A 15,482-nucleotide genomic window follows, 5' to 3' on the forward strand; every position below is an offset into this window, starting at 1 on the left:
GGAGAAAACGCCACTGCTGTACACCACCTCTCCCGAGTCCCTAAGGAGCACGTGGAGAGCGCAAGTGCCCCATGTCCCACACACTCAGACACGCTCACCCCGTGAAGAGTGTGTATGGACTATAATGTGGAGGGCTCTCCCCTCCTGCCTAAAGTAGGGGGAAAGAGTCCTCCAGCCCCGTATGGGCCCAGTGCGCTCCACGTCCCCCGGGACCGGGGCCCGGGAAAAACGTAAGCGCATTACGTCTGGGGAGGGGGTCAGATGCCCACTGACCCACAGCCCACAGTTACAACACGTAACCCACGTTACTCCTGCTCGGCCCAGCATCAGGCCTCACCTCAGCTTCTCTCCAGGAGCTAGGGTAAAACTGAGGGCTGTAGAATCAAAAATAATTATGATAACATGTTTATTATAAAGGGGGAGTTCAGTTACATTTACGGTATGAATCCAAAATGTCTAATACCATCACTATCTGCACCCGCAACATCAGAACTGAGTCAGTTAGTGATTATTGTAGAGTACTATAATAATACACACACAAATACATTAGGCATCTCTATTGAGGATATAACAGGCATGACAACAATCTGAATCCTTACTTGGTAATAATAATATTAATAATACATTAATTAATTAATTACTCAACAAAAATGTGTGAAATAAAATAAAATCTAATAAAAAATGTTAACCCATTTCATATTATTATAACACGATTGACTGATGTTTTGAGCAGAGGTCTTGAGTAAAACCTCACCAAGTACATTTGAATAAAAAAGAAATACATTTTGGGGAATTCACCTAAAGGCTTAGAGTTAAATTAAAGATCAGAACAAGGGAAGCACTTTTTAAGACTAAAGGGAGGATTCATGTACCTATTATACACTCAATATACCCTGCTCTGGACCAAAGCTTGTGCATATTAAATGCAATTCCTGGATACATTAACCTTTAGAATTTATTTTTGGTTCCTTCCACAGAGCTGAAGGAGAGGCAGAGCCGCTTGAGTCCTGCTGCTGGATTATTTGGAGCGAGTCTGGTGTTGTGCCTGATGGGAATCGGGTCCGGAGCTTTGTTTTTCACCAAGCAGCCAAATTAGAGCCTTTCATTTTGAGATTCACTCAAATCTTTGTTTTTATTTTACCTTTTGTTTATTATCATTTTGTTTGTAAAAGTACGTTTGTTCTACTATGTATTTACCATGAACTAATGATAGTTATTGTAAACATTACAGAGACATTTTTTTTTATGAACTAAAGACCAGTGAAGAAGAATATGCTTAAGGTGATTCATAAAATAGTATTGATATAAAGTAAAATAAAATACATATTATGTATGTTTATTATCTAACAATGCATCATTGATAAATTACGGTTACCAGGACAGGAAATAAGCATTTAGCCTATAGAGATTTGTACAGTGGAATTATTGAAAAATGTAATATGTGCCAAATTACTAGTAGCTTTTTCCAAAATAAAGTTGTTTGTTTTAAAATGTTCAACTTTTCTTACTTTGGAAAATATATTCTAATATTGCTCATATTTAAAACGGTTTCATAAAACACAATATTTTAGGTAGTTTGTACTCCTGTTTCAACACTAGGTGTCGCAAAAGCGTGTTTTTCTCAGACTGCAGTGTCGGTGCTTCATCTAGAATCGTCCCTGGATCAAAATACTGCTCTTCTGTAGTTCCACAACACGCACTAACGCTACTACTTTAACGCTGTTAAAAAAAATTGATGACATGAGTGCTGATAATTCAGTTGGAAATGTGTTTGTGCCTTTACGAAATCTACTGAACTCCATCCAGTGTGTGAGAGACCGAGTCAGAGGTAAATATGACGCATTAGAAATGACGCAGCGCACATAGATAACGGCCTTTAGATAGATATATATATAGCTAGCATGCTCAAGCTAAACGAGCTAACCGAGCTCTAAATATACATATAAACGCTTATTTTTTTCATTACATGCAAACGTTATAATGTATGCTGGGCTCGGTTTCTCCGCATGGATACATGTTTTAAACATTTTATAAATTCAGTTGTATGCCTTCTTGCTTTTATGCTTAACTGTTATCAAGTTGTCAATGTTCTTAAGTCTTTGTAGCAGCTTGACATAAATATTCAAGTTGTCAGTTAATGAAGTTGGGGGAGTAAGTACCAATTTAAGGTATTTGTGCTTTACTTAAGTCTTTCTTTTTCATGCCAATTTCTACTTCAACTCGGTTACATTTCAGAGGGAAATATTGTGTTGTTACTTCACTACATTTGTCTAGAAACTGTACTTTACAAATTAAAATGTATGCATAGAAAAACACATGAAGGGTAAGACTTTTAAGGGTTAATTTTTTAAAATTTTTGATTCATTTAAGACTTCAAAAGTAAATAACAAAATCAGTCTTTAAATGTTTTTCTTAAATTTGCTAATTTATCTTGAAAAGGGAAGATTTGTACCAAACTATAACTATTTTCTTCCTCAGATGGAGAATCCAATGAGTCCGGTGGAGCGTTTGACCTCTCCAACTTCTGGGACACTCTGAGTTGAGTTTGGTTTATTATTATGACCGTCATCCATAATATGATGGCTCCCTGTTCAGCTGCCATTAAGACCCTCTCTATAGCAACATTTCCCATTTTGTTATCCTTGATGTCTTTTTCTGATATCACCCGTTACGTATCATATATTTAAAAAATGTTTTCTAATAATGTTTTCATGAGTTTAATATTAGATGACAGGCTCATTGGTGATTCTTTGTTGTATTTATGTATTTAGATAAGGGGATGTTGCCAACACACAGGTATAGTACTGTAGCTTTCCATAAAGCCACTATAGAGCAGGGACGACGACACACAATCCAAAATAATAAGCAGCCACAGGTCTTAGATAAAATTGTATTTTATTAACAACATATCTCGACTTTAAAAACAACTCTGAAAATTACCCGTAAAAAAACAAACTCAAAATATATTTTGGACTGTATACAAATTTGCACTCTTAGATCACGGTCAAAAAACTGTTTCATTGGTTGTCATAACCCAGCTCGTCACTTAAATGAATACCAAAATAGAAATGTGCCATTTCAATGAAAGATTCCATCAAACACATATTATTACTCTTAATATAGACTTTGAGTTCATTATGGCTCTGACTTCAGGATTGTGTGGCAAATATTTACCGACCAATATTAATGTAATGGTCAGGAGGATGCAGCCCACTCATGTGTTGGGAGAGTTTTATTGTGATGTAACTGTGTCTCCTGTCCTCAGACCAGGCGGTGAAGGCGGTGTCGCAGGAAGCCACTAAACTCAGCGTGGCATTCTCCAAACCCCCGCTGCCTTCACAACAGGTCAAATCATTTTCGGGTGGGGCTGTACCAAATGTCTTTTTTTCTTCCTTTTTTTGTTTTACAGTCAAAGCTTGGATTAGAGGTACTGAATGAAGCTCCAACGTCATCACCACGTTTATGACGGATCAAGAAATAATAAAACACTCTACAGTTGTAGTTATGGATATAATGGGCAGTACCTTAAGGGTTCAGATCACCTTTGTTCATCTCGAGAGGCCGTTCTTTTTTTCACATTGGTGTTGTTTTACAATTACACACGTAGGTACACACACATTCAAATTCTGTACCCAGAAGGCAAACTGCCACCTCTCCAGCTACCTATTTTTAGTCCGATCTTAAACCAACGACCCCTCGGTTCCCAAGCCAAGTCTCTACAGACTGAGCTACAACATTCATTTTCCATTTCTCTCTCTCTAAATCTACCTGTCCTTTGTCTCTGCAGGATGGAGAGAAGTTGTCAGAGTGGATCCTGAAGAGCGTCCTCTCTCTGTCCACTGTGTATTACTGGCTGCCCAAGAGCCAAGGTAAACCCACCAGAACAATCAGGAATCCGTTCAGCAGAACAGCACGATCCCTCGGTTTATGCTGATGATCGTTTACTTACATTCAGGTCATCATGTTCCATCCAGTCTGGTTTGAATAGGGATTGATTTAAGAGTTAACATGAAAGACTGGATGACGTGAAGCTTCTTGTATACCTGCTTATTGTGTGTGTGTGTGGGTGTGTTGTGTGTGTGTGTGTGTGTGTGTGTGTGTGTGTATGTGTGTGTGTGTGTGTGTGTGTGTGGTGTGTGTGTGTTGTGTGTGTTGTGTGGTGTGTGTGTGTGTGTGTGTTGTGTGTGGTGTGTGTGTGTGCTGTGTGTGTGTGTGTGTGCTGTGTGTGTGTGTGTGTGTGTGTGTGTGTGTGTGTGTGTGTGTGTGTTGTGTGTGTGTGTGTGTGTGTGTGTGTGTTTGTGTGTGTGTGTGTGTGTGTGTGTGTGTGTGTGTGTGTGTGTGTGTGTGTGTGTCCTCAGGTGTGAGTCTGCGACGACAGGTGAGAGACGCCACAGTGGATGTGTTGGAGGGAGTCACACAGCTGGTGGAGGTCATACTGAGCTCCCCACTACAGAGGTGCACACACACACACATTCATTTCATATATCATAGTTACATACAAGTTCATAACTTTAACATTTTAATCAGCAGTTTATTATGATTGCAAACATTTTCTCAGTTCTTAGTCCTTAACAGACCTTACAACATTTCTTATTTTAGTCATGGAACTGAATTAGTATAAAATAACCTCCTATTGTAAATATTAAATGATACACTTATGTATTTATGTTAATTAGCTGGCATACTAACTAGGGATGCTCCGATCGCCAATTTCGGGGCCGATCGCTGGAATCAGTATCGGCCGATACCGATCGCTGAACCGATCGAGTGGGCGGGGCCTAAATGGAAGATTTAAACATCACTTTAAATCTTCCATTTAAAGTGATGTTTAAAACTCAGTTAATGGGGCTCATTCACTGGAGCTTCCACATACAACAATCAACTTAATTATTACATTCAAATGATGTACATTATTCAAGTTCACATTCACTTTGGATAATAACACGGGAGAGATGAGCGGAAGCGCTCTCTTTTCCTCTCTCCCTCTCTCCCCTCTCTCTCTCCCCCCTCCTGACAGCCTGTCAGTATCTCATGCAGCTCACTGATCCAGTAATGAGTGACCCGACAATGAAGAATACATATATAATAGCTAGTTTAGCTTGTTCCAGAGGTAGATAAAATAGCTAAGTGTGTTAGGTCTAACTCTTACGGTACGTCCACACAGCAGCTTTTCAAAAATCTTGAAAATCTTGGAGCTGGGCGTGTCTGAACGCTTGGGGATTTTTTGCGACCAACAACCAATCACATGAATCTCCCGCCCCCGACATACAAAGCAAAAAACCCCGGGGATTTTATGCGAGCAATATATATATATATAAACTCCCCAAACAGGCGAAAACCTACCAGTTTCACCCACTGTCTCTGCCACCTCCCTCCATGCCTGGTTCCTCCGGTTTGTATCCCGTTAATAGTTCTGGTCGTAAAGAACCGGGTGATTTGCTACCATCATTTCTCGTTTGGCATATGAGGAAATGAACTACGGTCTGGTTCTCCCTATGTGTGTGTTTCGCTGCGCTTACCTGTCCGGCGGGCGGAGCTGCAGGATTTCTGCTTCACACACGTTGCATACCGCAAATAATGCCAGACCGGTGAAGCCATTTTGGCGAGCTTGTTTTGCCGTACACAGAGAAAAGTGTCATGTATTTTACGTCATGCGATCGGCATGTTTGGAGAGCACCGATCGATCGGTAGAGAGTGAGTTTCGGCCGATCTCGATCGGTGACCGATCGATCGGAGCATCCCTAATACTAACACACACATTAAATGCACTTTGATTTAAGATCATAAAGAACAGAACAGATTTAAGTTGAAGACACTGGTCCTGGAGTATTACAGTTGTGTTTTCAGCTACTCTGTGTTCCCTCTCTGTTTTGTATCCCTCTTTTAATTTAATTTAAATTCCTCCCAATCTCTTCCTCCCTTCCTTCAGTCTGTCTCATGAACAGTTAACTTCAACCGGAGGCGTCTGGTCTGCCTGCGACAGCTTAACCCAGCTGCCCCGAGGTCAGTAGTCTGAACAGGATTAAAAAAGAAAAAATCATCTACTTGCCCAAAGACAGTTTTAACTTGATCCATTTGAAATCATTGTATTAGTTTTCTTAAGTTAAACTCAATTTAATATACAAGTGTTATTGTCTTCATGTTCTGTCTAGCAAAACACAGCATTTCAATTCCACCACAGTTACATAAAACATGAATATTGTCAAATGTATGTCGACATGCTTCTACTGTCATTGTGTTGAATCATTTACAGGGAATCACAACTAGTTTTTCAATTTCAAGCTTTGTGATGGAAATGTTTTTATATTCTGCAGACAATAAGGCAGCTCTGTTGGTGGTTCTGTCCGCTCAGATTGGAGTTGTTAAAGATGCCATAGAGGAAATAGAACAGGTACACTCACACACTAGAAGCAGATATTTTCAAGAGGTCAATTTCACTTTTATAATACACAGGAGCAGGTGGGAGAGGAATCACAGTAACATCATGCTTCAATAATCATAATAATAATCAAGTAATTGAATATATAATATTCTGAAAGTAGCCATTTTGGAATGTAAGTCAAAAGATCTGAGTATTTCTTTCACTTTAAAGCCATACAACAGACCTCAAATACATTTTGAATGACTTCACATGAGTATTTACATTCACGGTAACTGTATACTACTCTAGTACACTGAATACCTCCCCCCTCAGGCGTTATCGGAGGTTCAGGACCCCTTCAGTGACGTCCTGGACGATGACCAGGAGCCTCGAGGTAACCAGGACACCTATTGGCCGGAGAAGGACCGCCTTGTGATTGGTCCGTGTCAGGGCCTCATGAAGGCGTCCGCGGTGTGCCTGAGGAACCTGACGTCTGCCGTCAAAACCCACGGGGACGTCTCCACGCCTCAAAACGTGGCTCAGCTCGATGACCTGGCCGATATCACCAAGGAACTCAGTCCTGGGTAGGAACACACACACACACACACACACACACACACACACACACACACAGGGAACTTCTCAGTCGGAGTTCCCATAATGCAAAATGATTTTAACGTGCGATTCACGCATGTGTATTTGTCCTCGGCCCGCCCCGTAGTTTCAGAGCCCAAAGGCTTGACGTTGTTGTTGTTGTTGTTGTTGTTGATGTGGGAGATTCTAGCGAGAGATATGGATACAAAAAAAAGGTAGAGAGAGAGAGAGAGAGAGAGAGAGAGAGAGAGATCCTCTTAGGTACATTTAGAACAGATACAAAATGTGCGATTCATTTGCGATTAACAATGGATATCATGCGATTAAATATTTGAATCGACTGACAGCCCTAGTTTGTATAGTTATTTGTATTTTATGAATTTTTTATTGCACATTTTTAATGTATGTTCATCATAGTGACGAATGGATAAAAGCACAAATCTGCTACATAAACTCCTTTGGTTGGTCTGTTTGATTTGCTCTGTTCATAACCAATTGTTAGCTTGGTCTTCAATATCAGGATACATGTATTTATTATCCTTGCAAGAATGGAAGTAGTCATCAGTCCTTGACATGCTGATATACAAGAGAGGGTGTTACAGTCACAAGACGCAGAATACCGGTTCATTAGCTGAGGCCCACGTAAGAAATAAACATGACAGTCATATGTCTATCTCCATAGAGTCTGAATCATCATGTGAATTATTGTCACATAGACAACTATTGTGACAACAACGTTTTTTATATGCCTAAAACAGTCCTGACGCTCTTCTGGTAATCATACATCCTGTTACGTACACAGCTACGCAGGGCCTTTGTTATCATGTGCTACTCTGATATTAGAAGAGCGATTTTGTATTTTCCCAACACCAATCTTCATTTAACTTTCGGCCAGCTTTTTTTCTTTTCTTTTTTTAAACAAACTCAATCAACATTTTTGTCCAATAATGGAACAGTCAAAACAAATCTCTGCCTCTTCCTGTTTCCTCCTCAGTGTCGCTGATCTGGCTCTCTGTCTCTATCCACCCATGGACTATAGCGGAGTAGAGGACAATGTAAGACACACACACACACCTCTAACATCTGTAATTAGAAAAATGTCACACCAATCTCTGATGGTATACCTCGGCTTACAATATACCTAATTGTTCTTAACGAGGGATCAGCCATGTCAATAATCAGTAATCTCTCTCTTATCATCAAAATGAGATATCTTTTGACAATGGAACAAGACAATGCAAGACTCACACACACACACTCCCTCATTACGCCTGTAATATTTTGATATACAGTATGCAATATGTGTACTGATGTAAATTGCAACTTTATGTTTTCTGAAGGCATTTATGTGCCATATGTACATGTTGTGCTCTTCTCAGGCATGGTGTGGCTTGACTGTTCCTGCAATTGTGAACAATGTATAGTCGTGTTTCCAGCAACGACGGGTGTGCAGACGAGTCACATCTCCACAGAACAATGACTAATATGTCCATTTAGGTCTTTGTCGGCAGGCGGAATTGTTTTATAAATAAGAGCTTTTTGAACATGAAAGCATGGGGACATGTCACAGGAGAGGCACAACATGCAACCTGAAAATGAGGCTCCTTTATTCTTTTGAACAGCAGCTTCACTTTCTTGAGCCAATGTCCCCATTGTTTAGTTATCCGTGTCTGTCCCCATTGTTTAGTTATCCGTGTCGGTGGTATTCGAAGCAGCTATTTGTTCTACTTCCAGAGAAAACTATTCACTTTTTACGTGTTGATTAAGATCAGCAGCAGCTCTTTTTCTCCTTATCAAAGGGACACAGAGGTCAGACCAGTCCAACTCGTGTTGGAGTTGGACTGTAGGAAAACCAGATGTGTGTTACACACACAGTTATTTAGTAATAATACATTACATTTATAAAGCGCTTTTCCTGGTGCTCAACGCGTGTGCTTCAATTGCTGAGCCGCACCTTTTTAAAGTTTCATACATAACTGGAAACTCTGTTGACAGGGTTAAGACAAACCCTGGTAAAATATGCACACTTCAAAAGAGCATGTTTAGAGCAGTTAAAGGTGGTCTTTACCCTTTATACAGTATTTAGGAATATTATGAAACGTGTCATTCAATATTCATATTAACATATAAAGGACTTTTCTTTTCTCTCTGCAGGTTTCTAAATTGGGAGCACTGTTAAAGAAAGTTCTTGAGATCATCAGGTAACATTAATGTTTAGTGATTATAATCCGGGGTGCACATAACTTTTTTGCCCTGTGTGACGAAGGTAACTTCGTCACTATGGACTGACTGCTTCAGGCCGGGTAATTGTGTGCACCTGGTGTCCTGTGTTGTCTCCTCCCCCCCTCACCTGTGTCTTGTTGTGCTGATTAGTGTGTGTATTTAGGCTCTGTTTCCCTGTCTGTTGGAAGGCTGGTAGTGTGTGTGAGATCCTTGTGGCTGCAGGATGTGTGCAAGGAGAACAGCAGGATTGAGGCTGTGAACTTTGTGCACATGATTTTAATAAATGCCCACGTCGGGTTATATTTTTGGACGTTCTGCCTCTGCCTCCTTGCTTGCTCTGGGCCGCTCAACGGTCAGCTTCACAATTGGTGTCAGAAGTGGGATTTGACCAAGTAAGGAAGTGAAATTATGAGAGGAAAGAAGAGGGACCAAAGAGAGGAACCGCGGCTGGGGGTGGCTATGCCTGGAACAGACCAGGGGGCCACGGCTGTTGAGGCAGCAGGAGACGAGAAACAAGCAGCAGGAGACGAGAGACAAGCAGGTGGAGCAGCTGGAGAAGGAGAAGAGGGAACTCCAGGAGCGCCTGAAGAACCAGGAGAAAAAGATTGACTACTTTGAGAGGGCTGAACGCATTGAACATGAGCAGCGAGAGGAGGAGGATCGGGAGTACCAGGAGCGTCTGCGCAAACTCGAGGAGCAGGAACAAAAGCAGCGCGCTCGTCAACAGGAGATCGAGGAGCGGGAACGCTGTCGTGACGAACAGAAACGGGTCCCAGCCGAGGAGAAACCCAAGGATTGGAGCGAAAAGGAGGTTGCAAAAGACACTGTGCTTCCTGGGGAGAGGGGGAAGGAAATGTGACGAAGGTAACTTCGTCACTATGGACTGACTGCTTCAAGCCGGGTAATTGTGTGCACCTGGTGTCCTGCGTTGTCTCCTCCCCCCCTCACCTGTGTCTTGTTGTGCTGATTAGTGCGTGTATTTAGGCTCTGTTTCCCTGTCTGTTGGGAGGCTGGTAGTGTGTGTGAGATCCTTGTGGCTGCAGGATGTGTGCAAGGAGAACAGCAGGATTGAGGCTGTGAACTTTGTGCACATGATTTTAATAAATGCCCACGTCGGGTTATATTTTTGGACGCTCTGCCTCCTTGCTTGGTCTGGGCCGCTCAACGGTCAGCTTCACACCTTGGTTCTCAAAGGAGCACCTGGAGATGTTGCTTGGTGCTCATCCTTAAAATGAAATAAACCGTAACTTTTGAGGGGGTCTTGACTTTATTTGCCAGACACACGGCACAGAACACACAGAGGTGAACACAGAACACACATGCAGAGGTGAACACAAGACAACATTAGCACGACCAGTAATCCTACAAGCTGTCATCACTACCCTCCTGACTGTTCTTCTCACTGTCTTCCTCTCTGTCAGACATGGTAACTGATGATGTAGGCCTACTTCTTTCTCTCTGGTTGAGTCTGTGATTAGATGCTTGCATCCACAAGTCAAAAGCTGGGTTTGGGTCGAAAGTGTCTGTTTTCATCTTATGGCACATTTCCACTGCAGCGGGGTAGCCCCGTTTAAGCGTCCCTAAGCGTCCTCGCTCAGGCCTCGGGCTGCCTCGCTGGCCGTCCGAGGCCGTGGCGCATTCCCATTACAGTTTAGGACCTGGGGTAGCAACGCAGTGTAGGCGGGGCGATCGGCTTTTTTTTTCACATTTCGAGTTGTTCCGTCGCGCTCCCGCTGGATTTTATCATCCCCAATGAGATGTAGGAACGTCGTCACCTCCTCGGTCGACCACGGTGTGCTTTTCTTTGACGTTGCCATTTTTGTAGCTCCTCCGTTTACAAAAATGCTGTGTATAAAAATGCTGCAAGCTTGCTTCTCGATATATATGCGACGCCAGGGGTGATCTCGCGCGCGATCTTGTGACGATTCTCGCTGACCAATCAGCAGTCGAGAGTGTTGACGTCACTAGTTCAGCCCTGGCCCTGGCCTGATAGAACCACGATTTTATGGGGCCGGAAAAAGAGGGAAAAAGTACCCGCTAGCCGGTGCTATGCTATATGGAAAGGCCACCAAAAACTGGCCTGGCCGCTTGAGGACGATTTAAGGACGCTTAAACGGGGCTACCCGCTGCAGTGGAAATGCGCCATTAGACAAGTGGATGTAATCAAATAAGTATGTGAACATAACCAATAACCTACCATAGCCAATAACAAATTAATGTAACTTATTTTATTTTTGTTGTTCATATCTTATTTTACCTTAACATTTATTTATTTATGCATTTTTTTCTTATCTTTCCAGTTTTAAAGGATATTTTTGGTTACTGTCCTATAGTATACATTGGAATGATTTCAAACCTGTTTATCCCAATAATTATAAAGGAGTGCCTTGGAAATATGTGTTTACATAAATTGTGATCAAAACGTTTGAGACCCACTGAGATAACTTAGACTAAAGTGAACTATCTAAACACTCAAGAGTCCTTTACCTCACTGAGCTGTAGTTATCAGCCTCTCAGTCTGACTGGAGAGGACTCTCCCTCCACATCATTGTAGAAACATCTTCTTCTTATATCCGTTAAAGCAGCTAGCACCAGATTCTAATAACAACAGCGCCGGAACCGGAGCACCCTCGCTCGCTCCCACGCTCACTCGCACTTTGGCTGTGAGCTGCGGGTGCCAGATAAGCCAACATCCCCCATTTTCATCACTTACAGCGCCCATCGTACAGGGCAAATGAAACGTGTAACCGGGGTGAAAAGGGTGTTACATTTACTTAATTATGAATATTGTTACATCAAGGCCGAAAATTAGGATGAGCACCAACGGTCAAAACGTTTTTTTCCCCTCCCAGAGCTGCCAGCGCAGCGCCTCCACAGATCTGGCGCCCTAGGCGAACATCTATAACGCCAGTGCTACGGGCCGACCCTGACTTCATATCATAGGTTCATATGCAACTCGCAAATATCTTTCTCTCTCTCCTCTCTCCTCTCTTCTCTCTTTTCTCTTCTCCCTTCTCTCTTTTCTCTTCTCCCTTCTCTCTCTCCCTCTCTCCTCTCTCTCTCCTCTCTCTCTCTCAATGTTGGTACGCAAATGCGCCTTTTTTCAAATGATCCGGTGCTCTTTTGCACCTGCGCACCAGTTATGTGCAGCCCTGATTATAATACTTCTGATATTTGAAGTTCATATGTAAATATGTAGTATTCTTTTGCTCAGACTGTATTTCATGTGTAATATACATGATATAAAATGGGAATTTTAATGATAAAAATCTCAAGCCTAGTAGAAATGAACTTAATTTGTATTATCTTTTCATTTAGTATTATTATTGTATTTGTTATACATAACACTGTATGTTTACCCCTCTGTTCAGGTGCAGTCATGTATGCGGGGAATCTCAGCTGACATGGGTTCAGTTCTTAGATGGAGCTGTTGATCACAACCTGCAAAAAACTAAAGACCTCCTTCAGCACGACAGCTACATTTTGTGTGTGTGTGTGTGTGTGTGTGTGTGTGTGTGTTTTTTTTTGAGTGAATGGCTATAGTTTTGTGTGTGAGGAAATATAAGAGGTATGGATTTCTAAACATGTGTGTAAGACATGTGTACAACAAATAAGAATTAAAAGGGAGGAGTTGTCTCCTTACATTAACTATTTGTTTTTCAATAATCATGTCTTCACAGTTAATCTACTTGCTAAATACACACACACACTGTAGGAGCAAACACAATAGTGGTGGCTTAAAGCCCACATCTGCTCCGCGCCGTCCTTTAGATGAGCCTGGTCAGATTTAATAAAAGGAGTTCAAAACACCGGCATAAAAGTTATAACAATAATCTGATTTTAATACAGTAAAAAACACAATACGAAATACAGAGTGCCCTGTAACAGAACACTCCGGGCTCCCCGCTCTACTGCCGTGCGATACAGATATCGGGACCAGCCAGTCAGAAACAGGGGGTATTTTGCATGAAGAAACAACAGTATATATGGACATATTTGGAGGTGGAGAGCCACTTCTTATCTTCTACCGGACCCAACTCCTTTAATTTCCCAGGGAAGGTTTCACACAAACTATTCTTTTAAAACAATCAAACATTGTACACAGATATATTGGTGCTTGGGATTATTCGCCCCAGAAAGAACCTTGGAAAAAGAACATCTGTGTGTGTTAGTGAGGGAAAGTGTATGTGTGCATGCTGATAAGCGGAGGCGTATGTGTGTGTGCTGCTGGTGTGTGTGTGTGTGTGTGTGTGTGTGTGTGTGTGTGTGTGTGTGTGTGTGTGTGTGTGTGTGTGTGTGTGTGTGTGTGTGTGTGTGTGTGTGTGTGTGTGTGTGTGGGGGGGGGGGGGGGGGCTGATATCTGGGTTACGGAGTTTATGTGTGTGTGCTGCATGGAGACAGGAGGTGTATGTGTGTGTGTCTGCTGATGGGAGGAAGTGTATGTGTGTGTGTCAGGGTCTCTGGGTTATGGAGTGTAAGTAAGAAGGTTTATATATATATAGGATTACTTTAAACAGTCCCAAATAATACATGTTCACTTCAATACAGTTCAAGATAATACCTGTTTACTTTAATACAGTTTAGAACAATATCTGGGTGCTTTAACACACACACACTTATTGCCAGTAAAAATATCGAAAATTGACGAAAAATATCAGTTATTAACAGGGTAAATACAAAACTAAACAGAAAACCCCTTTTATTATCTTTACAGTGTTGCTCCATGAAGACCAACAAAAGTGTCACACATTAGATTTGCAACTTTGTTTATCCTGCTTTAGGATTTAGATTAATTTCATGTTTGTTGTACTATTCCCTTGTATTTCCAAGGTTTCTTTTAAACTTTGTTTGGTCCCACATTTTCCTTACATCTCAGTTTTCTTTTAATTATCACATCTATTTGACATTTTTACATATTTTTCAGACCATTTCCCTTGACCAATTTCCTGTCAAAATGTATCACACCACATTTGTTCTCATTTAATTATATTTGTATTATAGCAATCCAGTCCAAAACCTTCACTAAGAATGACCTCAATGCTAAAACGCATAATTACATGATATGACTGTGTCGATAGAAACTGACATTTATCAGGAATTAAGGAATCCAAATGTCACTGCGTTTATGTCAACCATGTTGTTTCATAATGAAGAGACACAACATCCGGCATGACTCAGAGCAAATCACAACAAGTCACTGAGCAGATGAGATAAAAAGGTGACCGATCAGGTGAGAAGCTTCTTCTTATCTTATTGGTTATTCAACTTATTTCATGAATGAGAATTGAATTGCAAAATACACTGAACTCAAACTTGCTTCATTCTGTAAAGGGAGTGTCCGCTCACCTTTGTCTTATTGAGACAGACCTTTCATCACACTGGAAGTTCCTAATGAGAATTGTATTTTTTATTTCCTCCCCAGTCCAAGTATAAAAACCAGATCTCTTCAAACTGCCTCCTGGCAGAGTCCTGCACGGGTCTGATTTTCAAGACCCGCTCCCGCCCCGCACCCGCGACGTGCAATACCGAACCCGCCCCGCTACCCGCACATATTGCCAATTAGTTCCGCAACCCGACCCGACCCGTCGGCACAAGATCCGCAACCCGACCCGAACCCGTATAGCCTATGAACAGTGAAAACGTGCAATTATTAACACACACAGTTTCATATTTGTCTCAGAAAGCGTGGGATGTTGGTTATTTCCTCCATCTAGGATGACACCAGAAGCCTCCCAGACGTTGGATTTCGCTCTTGAGGAAGTGTTATTGAAAATGCTGTATTCTCCGCTAGAGAGCTTCACCTCAGCCATTTCAAATGTGGCGCGCACAGCAGCAGATTGATGCGCTGCAGAGGTTATGATTATGCGCGGTCCCGCGGGGGAGAGGTCTGAGGATTTTAAACATTAAACTAATTTATTATTATTTTAATATATTTATTATGCAATACCCGCGACCCGACCCGCATCATCTTTGTTTTACCCAGAACCGAACCCGGAAAAAAGCGTTTGAAAAAATACCACCCGCGAATCACCTTTTTTGCGGGTCACCCATCGGGTACCCGCGGGTACCCGACCCGATGCAGGACTCTGCCTCCTGGTGGTCTAAATTAAATTGAAATCGTAATGCGGCGATACTTTTTACGCAGTAAATAAAACATTTACAAAAAGTGTCAGGTTTTGTCATTATCAACAAAAATGCAGAACAACAATCAAAAGTCTTCTATTTCTTGTGTTGGAAATGAACTATTAACTGGAAATCATTATCTCTGTGGTTATGGTTGTATTACCTTACTAACTTAGTTTAT

At 41.7% G+C, this 15,482-nt stretch overlaps 1 protein-coding gene across 2 annotated transcripts; it reads left to right on the forward strand.

Moving 5' to 3' along the window:
• The first annotated feature begins 1,690 nt into the window (after positions 1 to 1,690).
• On the forward strand, positions 1,691 to 12,827 carry ccndbp1 (cyclin D-type binding-protein 1). Of its 2 annotated transcripts, XM_034231672.1 has the most exons (12): positions 1,691 to 1,828; positions 2,479 to 2,538; positions 3,266 to 3,345; positions 3,788 to 3,869; positions 4,359 to 4,455; positions 5,930 to 6,003; positions 6,315 to 6,391; positions 6,695 to 6,945; positions 7,950 to 8,010; positions 9,110 to 9,156; positions 12,031 to 12,121; positions 12,550 to 12,684. In XM_034231672.1, the coding sequence occupies exons 1-11, from the start codon at positions 1,741 to 1,743 to the stop codon at positions 12,119 to 12,121; spliced, it is 1,008 nt and encodes a 335-aa protein (XP_034087563.1). In that variant the 5' UTR covers positions 1,691 to 1,740; the 3' UTR covers positions 12,550 to 12,684. The 2 variants fall into 2 exon arrangements, with proteins under 2 accessions (XP_034087563.1, XP_034087562.1); XM_034231671.1 differs by lacking the exon at positions 12,031 to 12,121 and having other exon boundaries at positions 12,550 to 12,827.
• Positions 12,828 to 15,482: the final 2,655 nt, after the last annotated feature.

The sequence above is a fragment of the Gymnodraco acuticeps genome, unplaced genomic scaffold (assembly GCF_902827175.1).
Source record: "Gymnodraco acuticeps unplaced genomic scaffold, fGymAcu1.1, whole genome shotgun sequence".
NCBI classification, from domain to species: Eukaryota; Metazoa; Chordata; class Actinopteri; order Perciformes; family Bathydraconidae; genus Gymnodraco; species Gymnodraco acuticeps.